This window comes from Plasmodium brasilianum, chromosome 8 (genome assembly GCF_023973825.1).
Source record: "Plasmodium brasilianum strain Bolivian I chromosome 8, whole genome shotgun sequence".
Classification (NCBI taxonomy): Eukaryota; Apicomplexa; class Aconoidasida; order Haemosporida; family Plasmodiidae; genus Plasmodium; species Plasmodium brasilianum.
This window is the reverse complement of record NC_090121.1, coordinates 541,830-562,101: the sequence shown is the minus strand read 5'-3', so window position 1 is coordinate 562,101 and position 20,272 is coordinate 541,830. Positions and strand designations below refer to the sequence as shown.

Below are 20,272 nucleotides of genomic sequence, written 5' to 3'. Positions count from 1 at the left end.
TGATAGCCGCAAACTTTGCGATTTTATAATTTTATAATTTTGCTTTTTTTTTATTTTTATATTTCCTTCTTTATTTTCAAAGGGAACTTCAAAAATATAGAGCACAATGAGTTCGTGAATATGCACATATGTATATGTATATGTATGTATAAATATCTTTTACAAACATTCGTATGATCCCCATAGAAAGCTTCTTTTTTCATAGGACCTTTTTCTTTTTCCTTGTTTTAAAGTTAATTCGTCCATTTAATTTATTATTGTTCCCATCTGCGTGTCAATATTTCGCCTATTAGGAGAAGTAAAAGCTTATATACATATAGATGCACGATTATATATATCCGTATGGACATATACCATATACGTACATACTTATATACACACATATATACATACGTAAATAAATACGTACCTAAGTACGTAGGAATCTACTTCCATACGCACCTGATGATGCCAATATGGGTGATAAGAAGAGGGGCGCAAGCTTAATAGTTGAAGGGAATTCCTTCAGTTGTGATAAAAAGGAAAATGCAAAAGGGAGAGAAGAATACATAAAGAATTTAACTGGTTTATTACATAACTACGCCAGCCATAGTACTTTAGAAGATGTAAGTGATTTTTTGGCTAGTTCATATAGGCATTTTTTAATGGATTATATACTTGAAGACTTGAAATATTGTCCATCTCGAGATTTGAATTTTTTAATAGGTATTTGTTTAGATATAATAAAAAACAACCACAAGACATTTAAGTATCAAAATATTTATTTTATATGTTTGAACACATTATTTTTGTTATTAAATAAAGTAAATAATGTAAACGGATATATGGAATTTCTGTCGTTCATAATTTTCTGCGATTTAATATTTACAAATGAATGGACAAAGAACAGTCACATTGAAATATTTGCAAAATTAAATTACATTAGTCTTTTTATCATTTCGAATACTTTTAAAAAATACGCACTAGCAGAAGCGGCAGAAAGAACAAATGCAGCAGCTACAGTAGCGGCATCTGATGGTACCGATATAACTGTTTTCCGTTTTAAGCAAATTATAAAGCATGTATGCACTGAAATTGTAGCTGATGAAAGAGATAATGATAATGATAATAACGACAATGTTGATTGGAGCAGCATTAAAAACGAAAAATTAGAAATTCAAAATAACGAATTTAGAGAAAATCTTGAGCATGATAATTCTGACGTAGACACTTATTTTAATCGCATCCCACCAGTTCAAAAACATTGTTCACTTAATAACAGTAACAGCATATTTGAGAAGGAAAATTATAAAAATAAAAGAAATCGAGTAATAGTGTTTAATGATGAAAAGGAAGTAAATAAGCAATCATTGTATAAAAAAATAAAAACAGCTAATTGTAAAGAGATAGTAAGAAAAAAAAGAAAAATGATTACACACGTTAACTATAATTTTAATACCATTTCAGACACTATAAGTGATGAATTAATTTTTAAAATATACAACACAGTTATCCATTTAGCTATTAAACATGACTTAACTATTTATATCATACATGAATGCGTAAATATAGTTTTAAAATTATGTAAATTATGTAATCACGAATTAGTAGTCTTCGATTTTTTGCAGTTATATACATACTATATTAAAGATAATAGGAAGAAATCAGAAAGATTTATTGTCTTTGTATTGGAGTTAATTGCGAAATGTAAAAATGGAAATCATAAAAATCTCTTTTCAAATTTAATGAAAAATTTTAATCTGCTTATACATTTGCTTTATGTAGAAAATTCAGATATACGTCTATTTGCTAAGAATTGTTTATTATCAATGAATTTTTTATCCTCACACGTGAAATGTAACAATGAAAAAGCGGCACTTGCGCAGGGTAAAGATGCCATTATTAGGAACACTACTCCTACCAGTGTTACACGAATAGAAAAAGACATATGTAGAATATTAAATGTAGAAAATGAAATAGATAGAGTGACTAATTTAATTCTATTCCATATGAGCTATATGCATGATGTAATCTCAAACAAATATGCACAAGACGAAAAATGGAGGGACATAGCAAATAAATATGACAATTTTTATAAAAATACTTCAGGTCAAAACTGTTTACTTAAAAATTATATAATTGATCAAATTAAAACAAAAAAAGAAAAATTATTTTATAAATATAATAATATGTTCGATAAAAAGACCATAATTAGGAACAATATTATCGAAATAGAAAACATGATAAAAACGTTTGACTGTCTTTTCAGCCTGCTCTCTGATAGGAGCTGCTGGAATGTTTACTTTATTTTTTTTTTCATAAATATGTTAAAGTCAATTAAAAAATTAAGTAAAAATCAGCCATACGAATTTTCCAATGAATTTTCCGATGAATTTTCCAATGAATTTTCCAATGAATTTCCCAACGAATTTCCCAACGAATTTTTTTTTTTAATAAAAAATATATTTATTCAAGCAATATACGTATTTGAAAATATAGCAAAAATGGAGGAAATATGGAACGACCAGAACATACTTACAACTGTTGAATATTGGTACAGTGAAAAGAAGAATAGATGTTATAATGAAAGTAGTAAAAAATTATTGTTTATGCAAGAAATAATAAAAAAAGCGTGCAGTCATCTTAAATATGGTAAATATAGCAGGGCTGAAGGAAATTCTAAACGTGTATTTATAATACTGCTCGAGGATCTATATCTTACTATTATAGTGTTTTTAATGCCAAAAGAAAATAAATGGGTCTTCTTTAATTCATCAAATTTTTATTTTTTTAAAAATCTTTTATTAAAAATATCTTACTTTTATTATAAAAATTGCGGATCTACAAAAACCATGGAGTTCGTCTTTTTTAAAAACTTTTTCAGTAGAATAAAAAAAAGAATAAAATTGAAATACCATTTGAAAAAAATTAATACGGATAATTTGTACACTAACATATTTTCAAATTTTAAGAAGAATAAGAAATATTTATGTTCACAACATAATTATATATCGCAAGAAACAAATGCTCATTTCACATTCTGTTTAGATTTTTTAAAAACGCTTCTTATTCTATTTGATAAAACTCCGAATTATGGCGAAAAAGAGCATAAATATAAAAAACTTATTATAAACATTTGCAAAGCTCCAATTTTTACTTTTAAATTTTTTTTAACTTCAAGAAGCACAAGTAACTGTTTTTCGTTATCCGTCATAGTTCTTTATCATTTATATGTGAGCATATATAAGAGTGGAAAGGATGAAAAATTATTACATGAAATCTGCGTTTTACTATTTTTATGTTGTAACAAAGCACTGAATACTATAAAAAAAGATAATGTTATTTTCTATAGTAATAAATTAAGACATGGTAAAAAAAAAAAAAAAAAATTATAAAAAGGGAAGAAATGAATATACTTCAACATCGGAGAAGTGTAAGACAGAAAATGCAAATTATGGAGATTGCATTATAATAAAAAATGATTTTGAAAAACCTTTTAAAGAATATTATTTGAATAGTTCTTTATACATTTTTATAACCTGCTTAAATGTTCTTACTGATATCGTTAAATTAACCATTCTAAGATGCAATATCTTCAATAAGGATAGTGCAATAATAATCAAGAGATCAAAATTTGAAAAACAAAAAAAGAAACAATATAAATTTTTAAGATGCAAGAAAAGTTTAATTTTGATTAATTATAAATATATGTGTAATATGTGTAAACGTTTTATGAAAAAAACACACGCAAATTTTTTTTATAGTACTAGAAAATATGTATTAAATTTCATTCAGCATTTTATATCATTAAGTACTATTTTAATTTTAAAATATAAACTTAAAAATAATTTAAATATACAAAGAATTTTCAATTTTTTATTTTACAATCTTTTTACCGATTACGATGTAAGCGTTTTTACAATAATTTATTCTATAGCCTTTTCCTTGAAAAATTACATAAATCTTTGTGGAACAAAAATTAAAAAGTCTAATAATTATTTAGAAGTGTGCGATGACTTAATATCTCAAATTCTTGATGAATATTACACCTATGATTTTCCGTAAGTACTTATAAAAAATAGTAGGTCGTGTGAACTTTTAACTTATAACACTTGAATATAATATTTTAGTACAATATTCGTTTTGTTAAGAAGGGCACTATATAATACTTATATATGTATTTATTTATTTATATAATTTTAGCATATTTTTTAGTTTTTTCTCATTTTTATACTATATTTATAAGTAATATGTTTATTAAAAGCGAACTGAGAGAATTATGTGTTCATCAGGTGTTCTTTTATGTATTTACGGAATTATCCTTTTGTGTATTTTTAATTTTTACAGCGAAACGAATTTATGGGAGGAATACACATCTAAAACGGTAAGTTTTGATTCTTTAAAGCAAACAGTCGTAGATTGCCCAGGCGAATAAATTGAGACAAAGACATAATGGACGCCTTAATGGTATTTTACTTATCCATACATATTGCTGTTCGCTTTTATTTTATTCATTGTTTGTTTGTTTATTTATTTATTTATTAATTTATTTATTTTATTATTTTTTTTTTTTGGTACTATTATTTATGTCACATTTTTTCTATTCATTAATATTACAATTTTCTTGGAGTTTATTTTGCATCATTCGATTCACAGTAAATGTGAAAGTTTAAAATATACATGTATATAAGTACATATATATATGTACATATTCCCTTCTTAAGAATTATTGCTAATCTAAAAACTCATTGTAATTACCATATACAAAAAACTGTCCACGTTTTCTCCAAAACGCGCTTCTAGTATATGTGCGTAAATTGCGATAAATAAAATGTGAACTTTAGATATTCATTTCCTCTTAAAATAGAGAACAATTTAAATATATATATATATATATATATGTATAATATATATATATATATATATATATATTTATGTATAATATAAAAATATATTTTTTTTTTTTTTAATTGTTCGCTTATTGTGTGTGTTCTTTCGCTACTTCAAATTATGAAGTTTTATAAAACTATTGGTTACTTCTTTTTCTTGTAACTTTTTAAATAGCTTCTTTTTCCATACATAGTGTATAAAGGGGGGAAGTAAGTATTTATGGTGCTAATACTACATACAGAGGGGAAAGTTGATGATTGACAGTTTTTTTTTTTTTTTTTTTTCCATATTTCATTTCATTTTTTGTTATTATTTGTTCGCGTGGCTATTATATCAGGAAAGAACCTATGCATTTTATGCATTTAGTGTTTTGTGAAGACATATATTTTTTTTAATATTTTGTTTTTTTTGTAATTTTACTTATTGATATTTCCTATGCACACATATGCATAAAAATGGCATTAAGGAAAATATACAAATATCTTCAATGATTAGGCGAAAGGTACAAATGTTATGTTGTGGTATATCAGTAAAATACGCTGGTGTGTTTTATTATACACAGTTTTGTTTCAATTAAAAAAGACACTTCTTATATTTTATCAAACATTATATCTCCATTGTCATTCTGTATTAATTGCTACGATGGCAGCAAAAAAAAAAAAAAAAATATATTTTTATATTATACATAAATATATATATATATATATATATATATTATACATATATATATATACACGCATGAATATTCCACATTGCTGTTCATATTTTTTTTTTTTTTTCCATTGTATTATAACGTATATGCGTACACAGAAAAGTGGTGATTCGCATGACCAGGCAATAATGTTATTATGTACATTTATCTAAAAATAAAAATGTTCACATAATCATAATTTTTAACTATAATTAAAGTGGGAAAAAAGTTCCTATAAATTGAATAGGATTAATCTATAGGTACAAATTGATATACACACTTTTACTCAATTTTCTCCTTTTTTTTTTTTTTTTTTTTTTTTTCATAGTAAATTTATATTTAATTATAACTTTTTTTTAATGTACTACTAATTGAGAAATGTTATTAATATTATATTTAGTATTACCTTTTTTAATAATATTCCAAATAAAAATAAAAAAATAAGCTGAAAAAAAATACACATACAAATAAAAAAAGGAAATATATATAATATGTATATATTCGTACATATGCAAAAAAATTTTAAGAAAATAGAAAAAGAAATATATTTTAAATTTAGTTAATTACAGTTAAAAATATATTTTTTTTATAGCGTATAAAAAAAAAAAAAATAATGTCTTATTTTTATAACTTTTAATAGATAACTTTTTTTTTTGTTTTTTTGTTTTAAATTTCGTTATTTTTATTTTGTTATTATTTTTATTTTATTTTATTTTTTTTGCATTATATACTAGTGTACAAGCCGTTTATACAGTATGTCAATGGGTATTCGTAAAAGAAAAAGATAGAACTATGTTTGCTTTCATTTTTTTGTAGAATATTAAAAGATTTAATGTTTTGAAATAATGCATATTAAGAATATTGTGGTTACCCTTGAAATATGTAACTCCATGCATAAGAAAGGAGAAGCCATGTATGTTTAAATGGTTAAATCAAAATATGCTAAAAAGTTGTATAGTTAAGTTCACGTGAAATTTTTTTTAAGTGTGTATGTGGGTATGTATGTTTGGCATGATTGCTTACCCATCTACATGCGTTTATGTGTATCTATCTACATACTTGTATCTTTATATGTAGACCTATATTTGCATATAATTACGACTATATAGATACATATATTTAAGTTTATATGTACACAGATACATAGATAGATATAAATCTTCAAAACACTGCCTTAAATTTTCATCTTCTTTAATATTTGTTTAGACTTCTTATTTGTGGTTGTAACTTTTTTTTCTGTTTTTGTCACATTTTTCTACTTTCACATATTTTCACTTTTTTATTTTATATATATATTTTTTTTAATATTTAACATTATTTAAAATAAACTGATAAATAGACATTTATGTAACAATTTTGACTAAGCTTGTTTTACGAGAGTGTAAGAAAAGAAGGTAGTAGAAAAAAAAAAAAAAAAAACTCGTTGAATAGAATAACGCTATATCCGTTGAAGCCAGTTTAGTGAGAACATTGATTATATTAGAAATATATATATGGAAACAAATATATATATGTGTATTATCAAAGTTCGATTCAATATATATAATTGTATGTATGCATATGAAAAAAAAGGGAAAGAAATGATGGTATAACCTGAAGTAATTCCTTTTTTTTTTTTTTTAATAGAGATGCTGTAATAAATAAACATGGGATATAAAATTTTTATTTTAATAATATAAAGCAGATATATTAAAGGAGATAATATTTCTTATTTTTCTGTAATTTTTCTATAATTTTTCTATAATTTTTCTATAATTTATTTATACGTAAAGATAGCTAATTTTGCGCAAGCTCATCTATGGGAAAAAATTAAAAGTTTATAGAAATATATCCAAGCTAATGATAGTTAAATCGAATAATATGATGGACAAATATTTAATGCATAATGATAAAAATAAATATGATGGGATTTTCAGAAAAAGAAAGCATTTTTATAAAATTCATTTAGCGAATACAAGATATGATATTATTAGAAGAGTAGTTGAAGATTCAGTGAATTGGGTACAAGTTTCTTCAGATTGCACAGATTGGGATGTTATATGGCTAGATACCTCTATATCCGATGATCGGTTTAGAAAATTAAAAAAATTTCAAAAGATTAATCATTTTCTTGGAATGAAAGGAATAACAAGAAAAGATGAATTATGTAAAAATTTAAAAAAGATGAAAAAGAATTTTCCTCAAAGTTATAATTTTTTTCCGCCGACATGGGTTTTGCCTAATGAAATTTCCGATTTTAAAATTTATTTTAAAAAAAAAAAAAACAAAAATGGATCTAAAACAACATATATAGTTAAATTAAAAAATTCATGTCAAGGAAAAGGTATTTATTTAACAAAAAGTTTAGACAATATAAACAAATATGAAAGCTGTGTAATTCAGAAATATATACACAAGCCATTATTAATAAATGATTTAAAGTTTGATATCAGATTGTATGTATTAGTAACAGGTTGTGATCCTCTTCGCATATTTTTACATGAAGATGGATTAGTACGATTTTCAATAGAAAAATATAAATTACCAAAATCGAAAAATCTTAAACAAGTAAATATGCATTTAACCAATTTTTCAATTAATAAAAAATCAGATAAATTTGAAAACTCCTCAAATCCAGATGATGCTACGAGAGGTCATAAAAGAAGTTGGAAAGCATTTTTACAAAAATTGAAAGAAGAAGGGTTACCTATGGATTCATTAATGAAAAAAATTGAGCATATGATTGTTAAAACAATTTGCTCTATACAGCCAGAATTAAAGCATTATTACAATTCATCTCATATTAGTGACTATTCTAATAGTATGTGTTTTGAGGTACTAGGATTTGATATATTATTAGATTACAAATTAAAACCATGGCTACTTGAAGTAAATCATTCCCCTTCCTTTAGTACTTGTTCCTTGGTAGATGAAAAAGTGAAATATGCAGTTATAAGAGATACTTTAAATATTCTATATATGCATTCAAAATATAGATACATGTTTATTCAGGAATATATAAATTTACAAAAATTTAGAACAAAATATAATGATTTATTAGAAAAACATAAGAAAGAATTAAAAGAAAAGTTAAATATAAGCCGTTTTCTATATGAAAATAAAAACTTAGGGGGATATAAAAGAATTTATCCCTTAGAAGAATTATTAGATTATGAAAATCTTATATTATTTGTTTCCAATGCTTGGAATAAATCAATAGGTATACCTTATTCTATGAAAAGAGATTCTTATGAATATTTATTTAAGGAAAATGTGAAGAGGAAAAATAAAACTAAAGAAAAATTGTCTATCCTTGATCTCCCAACAACTGAAGAGCAATTATATATGGTAGAAAATGTGCACTGTAGTAAATTCTATTCAACCATGGAGAACATAAACATTAGCAACTGTTCTACTGCTTGTTAGGGGTACGGACCCCCGCGTTGTGGCCCCATCCCTTTGTATTCCTTTTCGTTTGTTTAATTTTGTTCCATTTAAAAGAGTTCTTTTTATTTGTTTTGTTTTGCTATCCTTTTGTTTTGTTCTTTTTCTGCTTTATTTTTTTCGTTTCCTTTTTTTGTTTCAGTTCTCGTTTTTCATATGCACTTTTGCTTGTTTTTTCCTTCTCTTCTTTTTTTATTTTACTACGAATAAAGAAGAGCTATTTACGCGAACAAAAAAAAGCGGTATAATTAAAAAAAATAAGCCATTTTTATGAACGCGTTAAGAATAGTGTATATTTTTAGGTGCAAACACATTTATATTAAATAGCAAAAAATTACTCACATTGTTGTTTCTCCTTTAGGAAAGCATGCACTTGGGCATTCGCATATTTATATACGAATATATATGTGTATAGAGTGTATATACATATGCGTAAACATCCATAAAACCATACATATGTGCGCGCGAGGGGAAAAGGAAGTTAAGCCTTCGTTTTAGGCACCTTAAGGAACAATCTGTTGTAGTGGAAATTTTATGGCATATGCAGAAAAACACATGAAAAATTTTTATGTGGATATGGAATTGATCTATATAATTTTAGTTTCCTGGTTTACAAAAATACTGTCGCGTACGTATATATGCATGTATGTATATAATACTAGAAACAAATTTAACATATTATAAAATGCAGAGTTTACTGAATATGATGCCAAATGGCTGATCATTATCAATATTCAATAAAATTGAGAATTTAAAGAAAATTTAGATAAATTCTTGAAATATTTTGAAAACTTAAATTAATGTATGATATTTTTAAAATGAATGCATGCATATTTTTTTAATTACAAAAATTAAATATTTGTGAAAGTCATCTTTCAAAAAATGACTGTCCATAGAGGACATTTATTAATAAATGTATTTTATAATAAACAAAAAAAAAAGGAAAAGAAGCTACTGCAGTGATGAGACAACATATGGATAGATATATGCATAGAATCAACATACGTATGCAGTTAATTTTGATAGGGATAATATTTATGGATTTTTGTCTTAGAAACAAAAAAAAATAATGTAAAATGAAGTAAAATGAAGTAAAATGAAGTAAAATGAAGTAGAATAAAGTAAAATGAAGTAAAATGAAGTAAAATGAAGTAGAATAAAGTAAAATGAAGTAAAATGAAGTAGAATAAAGTAAAATGAAGTAAAATGAAGTAGAATAAAGTAAAATGAAGCAGAATAAAGTAAAATAAAGTAAAATAAAGTAAAATGATGTAAAATAAAGTAAAATAAAGTAAAATAAAGTAAAATAAAGTAAAATGATGTAAAACAAAAGCCCATTTATACTCAAATGATATGTAACGTATTTACAATAGTGGATGTAATTCTATTACAATGAACAAAATTACAAAAGCAATAACACAGTATAAACATATATATGTATGTTTTCAAAAAATTCTTACCATAATTTTCGGTTTGTACTGTTGGAAAATTATTTCTCAACTCATCATATAAATGTTTTAATTAGATATTTTATATATTTAATGAGCTGAGAAAGGGGGAAGGGAAAAAAGGTTCTTATACACATGTATATATATACACAATCAAAGTGTACTAAGTTACACACTATAATACATAGACAGCACAATGGGTGCAATATGAGTATTCAGGCGAATTATTGTTATTACATTATATCATTTATTTTGTTCGGAAAAATTTTGATACATTATTCTATTTATCTGCCTTCGTTTCTCTTCCCACTTCTTCTACCTTCTTTTTTCCTCTAACTACTTCCGCCTTTGACTTCACTTTCAAAATGCTTCTAAAAATTTTGAACAGATGTCTAACCAATTAGCGCGCAGGACACAGTAATGTCGTCCAATTTGCCGCCTGACTTATAACAATTAAATTCCTTATTAAAGTTATTTATATAAGGGGACATCCAACTTCTCATTTTGGAATAACTGAAAGCTTCATCTGCTATTTTTTCTGATAAGGTTGAAAACTTATTTTCCTTAACTAGGGTTAATATTTGATCATCATATAAGTTGTCCCATAACCCATCTGAGCCTGCAACTATTATATCATTTTTTTTTACTTCTAAGTGCGCAATATCTGCATCTATAGGTTTATTCATATCATTAGTACCTAATTGGTATGGGAAATTGAATTCATATTGCTGTGTTTTCGATTTATATATGATAGCACCATCTCGAATAATAGCAAACTGTGCATCACCAATAATTGCTGTTGATATGGTTTTATTCTTATTATATATTATTACACAAACAGTTGTTGATCCTGTACTATGATTATTTACATAAGCATAATCTAAAACCTCTTCTATTTTTACATTATCACTTTCACTTTCATTAATTTTTTTTTGTAAAAGTTGTAAGAACTTTTCAGGGTATTCTCTTGGATTTATTCCAAACCTTATCCAAGAACCTACACCATCAGCAATAGCCATAAATGCCTGACCATTTAAGCAACAGTCTTCACTTTCCACTTTACCTGGATGTTTTATTACTTTAAAATTAGTTATAAAAGGAGGTTTCCTAGGTGAGCAGAAGGCTTTCTTAAGGAATGAAAATGAACCATTTTTTTTATTAAATTTATATTTCATATACAAACTATATGCCATATCAAAAAAATTAAAAGGTATTTTATTTTTCGAAATGGAATGCGGTAAATTTGCCATCATTTGGAGTTCCTTTGAACATTCATTCTTAACCTGTGTGTCACATTTTTTATTGTTACAGCATTTCATTTTATTATTTTGATTGCTCTTTTTATTATTATTATGTTGACTGTTACTTTGACTGTTACTTTGACTGTTACTTTGACTGTTACTTTGACTGCTACTTTGACTGCTACTTTGACTGTTACTTTGACTGTTACTTTGACTGCTACTTTGACTGTTACTTTGACTGTTACTTTGACTGTTACTTTGACTATTATTTTGACTATTATTTTGATTACTGTTTTTATTACTATTCTGGCTACTCTTTTTATTATTATTTTTAATACTGCAATTTTTGCCGATATTACTACTGCTACTACTACTTTTGTTGTTACTGTTACTGTCACTGTTACCGTTATTATTATTATTATTATTATTATTATTACTATTACTATTAATATTATTACTATTATCGTTACTGTTACTATTGTTAATACTACTGTTAACGGACTGAAACCACGACCTTTTAATAATAGCCTGCAAAGTTATCCGTTCATCACCACTATTCTTTTTCTTTTTTAGCTGATTTTCAATCTGTTTCGAAACAATGGTAAAATTTTTTCGGTTAACATACTTATCTTCGTTCTTTAATAAATAATTCATTTTCCCTTTCAATTTTTCCACTTCTGCAAGAGCAAAAAAGCTGGATTGCTTTTTATGCACCAGCATACTATTTGAAAGTAGTATAATTACAAATGCTAGAAACATGAGAATCAATTGCTGTAATGTTATATATTTTATTATATTTAAACTTTAAATTTCGCATTATTTTTACTCCACATTTTATTTTACTATATTTTTTTTTTTTACATTTTATTTATTTTCTTTTTTCAGAGGTGAAAAACACTGAAGAAAAAAAAAAAAAAAAATTATAAAAAATGTGGTAAAAAAATTATACCATACATCTTATGTACGTGGTATATTTTCTTATCTAAGCATATAATATATTCATAGAATATACTCTATTGTTTATATACATATATACATATATTGTACGCGTGTTATATATTATGCTATATTTATGTCCCTTCTGGGTTATTAACAAAATTATTGAAGAAAAAAATTCACTTTTGTAACTTAATTGTAAAAGATATAAAACAACAACTTCTGAAAATAACGCTAATTTAATTTATTTTAATAATAATAAAAAAAAAAAAAAAATATACATTTTCATCTAACGTATTTGCATTGAACGTGCAAAAAATTTTGATAGGTATATATATATAATAACATTAATATTGGGCTTCCTATACATAATCAAATGTAAAGCTTGAAAGGCAAAAAATAAAAAAGAAAAAAAGAAAAAAATGTAGATAAATAAATAAATGAGTAAAATAGAATAATTTAAGAAATTATGTTATACTTATTTATTGCTTCATTATTATCAAATTCACTTAATGTTTGATTTATTTACTTATTTTTTAACATTTTATTAATATATACATTTTTGCGATAATATTAAAATGCGCGAGATCTTTGCTTTTTTTTTTTTTTTTTTTTTCTGAACTGTCCAGGCAGAACGAATTACGAAAAAATTGATAAATAAAATAATAGTTGACCATATACTATTTTTATAATAATATGTAGAGATATAGATTATATTGTTATAATTAGTGTAATATAACTGTTATTATGTTTACTTATTTTGTTTATATTTACTTTTTTAAAAACAGAAAAGTTGTTTCATTGTTATTAAGGCTTAACAAATTTTTTAATTTGCGCATTTTTAATGAAAAATTTAACATTTTAACACGTAGATAATGAAAAAAAGTCGATATTGCGCGTGATTATCTGTTCAAAGTGTTGTTTTAATAACGTTAATATATGTATATATATATATATATATGCAATAGGAGAAAATTGTTTTTTTCGCTATTAATATGTAAAATGATGTAGCTTGCTATCAAATTCTGAAATTCGAAATTATTTTCCTTTACTTTGAATGGTTCGTTTTATGATAAAAATGAAGAGAAAAATACACTACGAATTATATACTTATATCTCCTTTGAATCAATAAAGATTAGTTATGTTGCTTCAAACGGTTAATAATTATTTTTATGACACATGCTTCCTACTTTGTTTTCATATGTGTTGGAATATAAACCTTAATTACATATTTAATCATCTGTTAATACGGTTTATGCTTTTTCCATTCTTTTATAACATATATGGTATTATATACATGCGTAATGTAGTACTTTTTCATGAGTATAAACATAGCACAGAAAATTTTTTCTTAGAAAAAATGATAAAATTATTTTATATATATTATATATGGGATTATCATAAAATTTAAGAAATTCGCACTTTTTAATCCGTTAAATAGACATTATTTTTAAAATATTACGCTTTGAAAATTTTAATTTTTTAGTAATTCTATACTGTAAAATTTAAATTATTTGCACACCAAGTACTTTTATAATTAATTACTATTTTTTTTTTATATATATATATATATATAACAACGTTTATTGAATATTAACAAAAATTCTCCTGATTTCAGTTTCTAGGTTAAATTCGGAAAAGATAAAAACAGTTAAAGTAGGTAAAAAGTATGATAATTTTAAAAGTTCAAAAAAAGTCGACACTGTTGCGTATACGCTTGTTCGTAATAAGACTTCACATAATATATACATGTATGTATATATATATATATATTTTTTTTTTTCCAATTTTAAAAATGCCCCACTTATTAAAAATAAAATGCCCAGTGACAGGAAAGTATCGCTCCAACTGTTAAAATATTTACACCATTCATTTAAAATAGAAATGTGAAAATCAATACTGCTGTTTATAAGCATGTGCAGTACATTTTTTTTTTTTTTTTTTTTTTTTTTTTGTTACATTTTGAAATAGAAGGTTAGATTTTAAAAAGATTAATTATGAATAATTAATTCCATAAAATCTGTTTAAAGTCATGAACTTAAAAAACTTAGATGATGTAAAATATAAAATTCACAAAATAAAAATTTTAAATGAAAATGATAAGAGGGCAAAATCAATCTTAAGCAAAGCTGCCGAGCAAGTGCTGGTAAAGTTTTATTATAATTATACCCAAAATGGCAGAAGGAAAAAAATAAAATATAGAAAATGAGAAAGAGGAGTTACATATGTATATATATATATATATATATATATTATAATCTTAAGAGAGATCTTATTTTTCCCAATGAGAGCGTAATTAATTGAAAGTATCGTCCTGTTGTTTGAGAAGGATTGTATTCATTATATTATGCTTTCGTATTTATTTGATTATTTGTAAAAATATTTATTTATTTTGTTTTTTTAATTAAAAATTTTTTTTTCTTCATAATTGCAGCCCATTATGAGGAAAAGGCGTTTTTCGGTTGAATTGCTTTCAGAATTTTTACCCAAAAGTCCAAATTTGTTAGGTCTAAATATTGTATCCAAATCCGAAATTAAGGTATTCGTTAACTACTTTTTTCTTTGTTTATGTTATTATTACATGGTAGTAATTTAGTTAAATTTAAAACAATGAAATACTAACAATCATCAAAGAAAATTTTGACGTGTAAATGTTCCTTATGTAGATAAACACTATGCGAAAATGTAATAGATAGTAGCAGAATTGTGTCATTGTTCCTCTATATGTATTTTTCCGCACATGTATATATACCATATGTATATATATGTACCTATCCTTATGAACAATATGCTTACGCGCTTGATTTTTATCGTGTCCTCCTTTTTGTATAGATTAGACTTCGAAAAAAAAGAGGAGGAGAAATATTTCATTTTAATGATATAGTTGGAACACTACTACACGAACTAGCACATATAGTGCACAGTCGTCATGATAAGTCTTTCTATGAATTACTGGATAGCCTAATTTTAGAGTATAATGAATTATATGTATATAATAATAGATCAAGTCATGCCTGTGTAGGTAAAAAAATAGGAAGTAGTAAAAAGAATATCTATAATACAAACCCTAAATTAATGGCAGCTGAAGCTGCAGAAAAAAGATTAATAAATAATTTTATAAGTAAGGATGGTCAAATAGTAAATTTATCGCTTGAAAGTTGTTTAACACCAGAACAATATGAATATATATTTAAAAATAGAAAAGAACATGATGATAAAATATGTTCTTTAAATCAAGAAGTAATTATAATTGACCCAATAACCAATTCTTCTAAGAATGTGGGGAGAGAAAATGAAGAAAATTCTTTGAACGTAAAAAAAAAAAATAGTTTAACGATGACAATTTTGGAAAGTAAAGAAATAAATGAAGATATAAATACGGGTATAAAAGAAGATATAAGTAAAGGTATAAATAAAGACATAAATACGGGTATAAAAGAAGATATAAGTAAAGGTATAAATAAAGACATAAGTATGGGTATAAATAAAGACATAAGTACGGGTATAAATAAAGACATAAGTACGGGTATAAATAAAGACATTAGTAAGGATATAAATGAAGACATAAGTAATGGTATAAATGAAGACATAAATACAGGCATAAATAAAAGTACACATAAAAATTTTGTTAATTCAAATATATATTATGTAAGGGACACAAAATACCCACATGTGCAAATAGGTAGTGAGAGTTTTTTAAATGTACAAGATAAAAATCAAAAAATTGAATATGCTTCAAAAAAAGAATGTAATACAGACACAAAGGATGTGATCTTATCAAACGATATGGTAACTATCCCTGAAATGAATGGTAATTATTGTTAAAAAAAAACATATGATCTAAGTATATGTACATTATTGTATGATACATATACATTGATGAAAATGAAAAGTATATATTTTATTCTCAAAATATATGGTACAGTAAAATTATGTGTACATGTCTTTATTGTAAAAATGAGGCAGCATTTTTATATGTGTATATATACTTATACACATTTATATATGTACATATGCATATATAGGTACATAATATGTAATTTGAATGCACCAAAATAAAATGCACAAATAGGTCTACTTTCTGCGTTATATAAAACGATCTGTCGCTTAATTTCTTGGATATAGTGTACTTATAAAAATATATAATGTATTGCAAAAATAATGTTTCCCTCTCATTTAATACGAAAAAAATGGAAATATTATGAAATATTTACACATTTGATAAGTTAAAAAGATCAAATAAATTTATTCTTCTTTAAACAAAATTCCACCTGTTTACATTTTGAAGAATTGTATATTGTATTGTACTGCCATATATGCATATTCATCAAATATTTTTTTTTTTTGGTACATTTACTGCATATATATGTACTTCTTGTGTACGTTTTTGTTAAGCGGTATCCTTACATACATGTTCTTATTATTCTCCTTTTTCATCTTTTTTTATTTTTCTTATTTTTTTTTCCACTTATCAGGAGGTAATAGCGTGCACATTCTGAAAGTAAAAAGAGGTCGAAATAAGGGAAAAAACACACAAAAAGGAAATTATTCTATCATTTCGGATAATTTGTACAATGATAAAAATAAAAGGAGAAAAATAATAGTCTTGGATTGAAAGAAAAAAAAAAAAAGGGCTACAAATATTATGATAAATATTTATGTACCATTTGATATGTTGCAATGCTGTAAAACTGATAGTAACAGTTGACACCATTTTCGTGTTCCCTACTTAAAAATTGGGAAGATAAAAACCAAGGGGAAGAAGCACCGTACATTTATGTATGTGTATATATATATTTATTTATTTATATTTACTTTTACATTTTTCGTTTTAATTTCTCTATCAAATTTTTAAAAAATTTGTTGTTTTGTTTTTTTGTTAATTTGTTATCTTTTTTCTGCATTTGGCCTTTCCACCAAAACTGCTCCACTGTCGTTGGTTTGTTTAACGAAATTAAAAAAAAAAAAAAAAAAAAAAAAAGATTAAGATGAAGATGCAGAGAAAAAATGAAAAAAAAAAGTTATGTATATGGAAGTGGCTTAACAAAAGTATACACAATAAATAAGCATATTTTTATGCAGTATATATACAAAAAAAAAAAAAAATAAAAATAAAATAATAAATATAGCTGCTGTACCATAGTTTCGTTTTATGTTACCCCTTAATAGTGAAATAGAATAAATGTGCTACCATCAGAACTACACGTTCTTATATAAATGCTTGTTTAACTTGGAATGATAATGTAGAAGGTCTTGGAACCTTAATTTTATGTGTATTTTCTCAGTTCAGTTTTTCATTTTTTTTTTATTTTTGTGTGCATTTACATCAATTTTGCGTGTTCATCCATCCATATTTACGGAATAATTTGCTCCAAAATGTTCTTTCATCATTATTGAATATTATTTTTACATCATTTTGTAATGATACAAAATGGTATTATTCACATGTCTTATTACTTCCTGCTATTCCATTATCCGTATGATGTGCATTATTTTTTGTACTTTCATTACTTGAATTTCGTGCACTTTCCTTATCCCCTGATACAGTTTCAACCAATTTTGCATCTATATTATTTGAACTGGTAGAATGAGGAGATGTAGGATTCATATTTTGTGGAGTAGCTGATGGTGGTATTACTGGTGTGGACGATGGATACATATTAGGAGGTGAAGGTGATGGAGGCATAATGGGTGGGGCTGAAGGAGGATCAGGTAGTTGACACATTCCTGGAGGCATATAAATTGAATGAGATGACTGATACATATTTGTTGATAAATTAGTTGGAAAAGTAGATCCTGAAAAGTTCATATTTTGTGTATATTTTTGTGAACTATTTGGAGGAAGAGGTGGGATATTTGAAGGAAATCCTGTAAAACCAAGGGATGCTACATTGTTATGCGGAATTCCTGAAGGCGTATGAGGGAGCACGTTTGGTAATGTTGTATTTTTTTGATTCATAGTAGAATACATATTAGCACCTAATGGTGGTGGTTGTATCATATTTATATTATTATTAGGCAAATAAAAAGGCATAGCTGGTATATTTTTTCTGTTTTTTAAATCTAAGGTACTATTATTACAATTGCTATTATTACTATTATTGTTAGCATTATTGTTATTGTTAGCATTATTGTTATTGTTAGCATTACTAGTACTGTTACCATTACTAGTATTGTAACTATTACTATTATTATTACTATTACTATTATTGTTTCTATTACTATTATTAGTAGTGGTATAACTATTACCACTATTTGGTAATAAATTATTTGTTGGTATAAGGGGTGAATTAAAACCAGGGAAGGAGAAATTTCCCATCTGAGCTTGTTGTAAAAATTGTTCCATTGTAGGTGCCATAGCTACTTGCGCCCAATTTACTCTTTGTTGTCTTTTAATATTCTTATCTCCTAATTTTTGTTTTAACTTATTTAAATTTTCTTCTATTATTTCTGTTGGTACTCCATTCATCCCTCTTATAATAATCTCAGGATCATTTCTTTTTGGTAAGGCATTAGGCACTGCTCTTAAATTGGTTTTATGTACTTGCATCATATGAACTATTAATCCACTTGCTATATCTAATTTTCTATTACATTGTAAACATTTAAAATGTTTTGCCTTTTGATGTTGAATAAGAATTTTCTCGTCATCAAATTCTCTATCACAATAGTAGCAAAATGGTTTCAGTTCTATATTTACCTTGCGCTTTTTTCTCCCCATATTTTTTTTTTTTTTTGATTTTTATTTTATTTTATTTCATGGAAAAATAGGGATTGCAGTTGTACATACTAAGAAATGTACGTATGATGAATAGTCGTGCGTTTGGTAATTTTTGCAGCACATGAATAAAAGCGTACATCAATATTGTTATATACTCCCCTGCGTATGTACATATGCATATATAAATACATACATATGTGTATATTGAGGGGAATCCGTTAAATTTTCACGTCAAAAAGGAGGCATAAATGTAATAAGCTTAAATCATTTACGATTTATGAAAGGTATAATTCAATTTTAACATTTAACGCAAATGCATACAGCGATGCGCTTTCTTCACATCAATATTTTTATGTTTCACGAAGGAGAAATATACGCATATATGCGCATGTATATGCAATTATAAGCTAACATATGAAAATGTACGATAATATATTCAATTATAAGCTAACATATGAAAATATAGGATAATATATGCAATTACGCGCTAATATATGCAAATATACGAAAATAAATGCAATTATGCGCTACTATATGAAAATATATAATAATATATGCAAATACATATAAATACATAAAAATATATTCAAACAATTGTACATATATATAAGCATACATATGTAATATCACAAAGTTAGCTGTATTATAGATACCCTACCAAATAATGTAGTTCCATTCCTTCCTAATATTCAGCAAATAAATAAAAGAATAATATATCGCTAATAGATACACAACGGTAAAGAATATTCAAAATTTTTTAAAAGTTAAGCTCCGTTTAAGAGAAGAAACAAAAAAAAAAATTATAAAAGTTGAATTAATTTTACGTTGTGCATAAGAACCTTATAAGGGTAAAAACAAATTAGAACGCACTCAAAAAAAAAAAAAAAATTATTACAGCATTTGACCATACTGTGTTGTATTATATATATGAAGAAGTACTGT

The 20,272-nt window shown here is 25.1% G+C and overlaps 5 protein-coding genes across 5 annotated transcripts; 3 read left to right on the top strand and 2 right to left on the bottom strand.

Annotated features, from left to right (window-relative positions):
- Positions 1-455: 455 nt before the first annotated feature.
- MKS88_002300 (uncharacterized protein) lies at positions 456-4,414 on the top strand (the record flags this gene model as incomplete). The annotated part of the gene is made up of 3 exons (XM_067215299.1): positions 456-3,348; positions 3,422-4,040; positions 4,327-4,414. 3 exons carry the CDS (start codon positions 456-458, stop codon positions 4,412-4,414), a joined length of 3,600 nt encoding a protein of 1,199 aa, XP_067073738.1.
- Positions 4,415-7,399: 2,985 nt separating this feature from the next.
- MKS88_002299 (tubulin--tyrosine ligase) lies at positions 7,400-8,965 on the top strand (the record flags this gene model as incomplete). Its single annotated transcript, XM_067215298.1, has 1 exon — positions 7,400-8,965. The coding sequence occupies one exon, from the start codon at positions 7,400-7,402 to the stop codon at positions 8,963-8,965; it is 1,566 nt and encodes a 521-aa protein (XP_067073737.1).
- A 1,858-nt stretch (positions 8,966-10,823) lies between these two features.
- Positions 10,824-12,431, bottom strand: MKS88_002298 (protein phosphatase PPM10; the record flags this gene model as incomplete). Its single annotated transcript, XM_067215297.1, has 1 exon — positions 10,824-12,431. One exon carries the CDS (start codon positions 12,429-12,431, stop codon positions 10,824-10,826), a length of 1,608 nt encoding a protein of 535 aa, XP_067073736.1.
- Positions 12,432-14,641: 2,210 nt separating this feature from the next.
- Positions 14,642-17,224, top strand: MKS88_002297 (metalloprotease; the record flags this gene model as incomplete). The annotated part of the gene is made up of 4 exons (XM_067215296.1): positions 14,642-14,755; positions 15,044-15,148; positions 15,442-16,420; positions 17,085-17,224. The coding sequence occupies 4 exons, from the start codon at positions 14,642-14,644 to the stop codon at positions 17,222-17,224; spliced, it is 1,338 nt and encodes a 445-aa protein (XP_067073735.1).
- Positions 17,225-18,046: 822 nt separating this feature from the next.
- On the bottom strand, positions 18,047-19,330 carry MKS88_002296 (zinc finger protein; the record flags this gene model as incomplete). Its single annotated transcript, XM_067215294.1, has 1 exon — positions 18,047-19,330. The coding sequence occupies one exon, from the start codon at positions 19,328-19,330 to the stop codon at positions 18,047-18,049; it is 1,284 nt and encodes a 427-aa protein (XP_067073734.1).
- Positions 19,331-20,272: the final 942 nt, after the last annotated feature.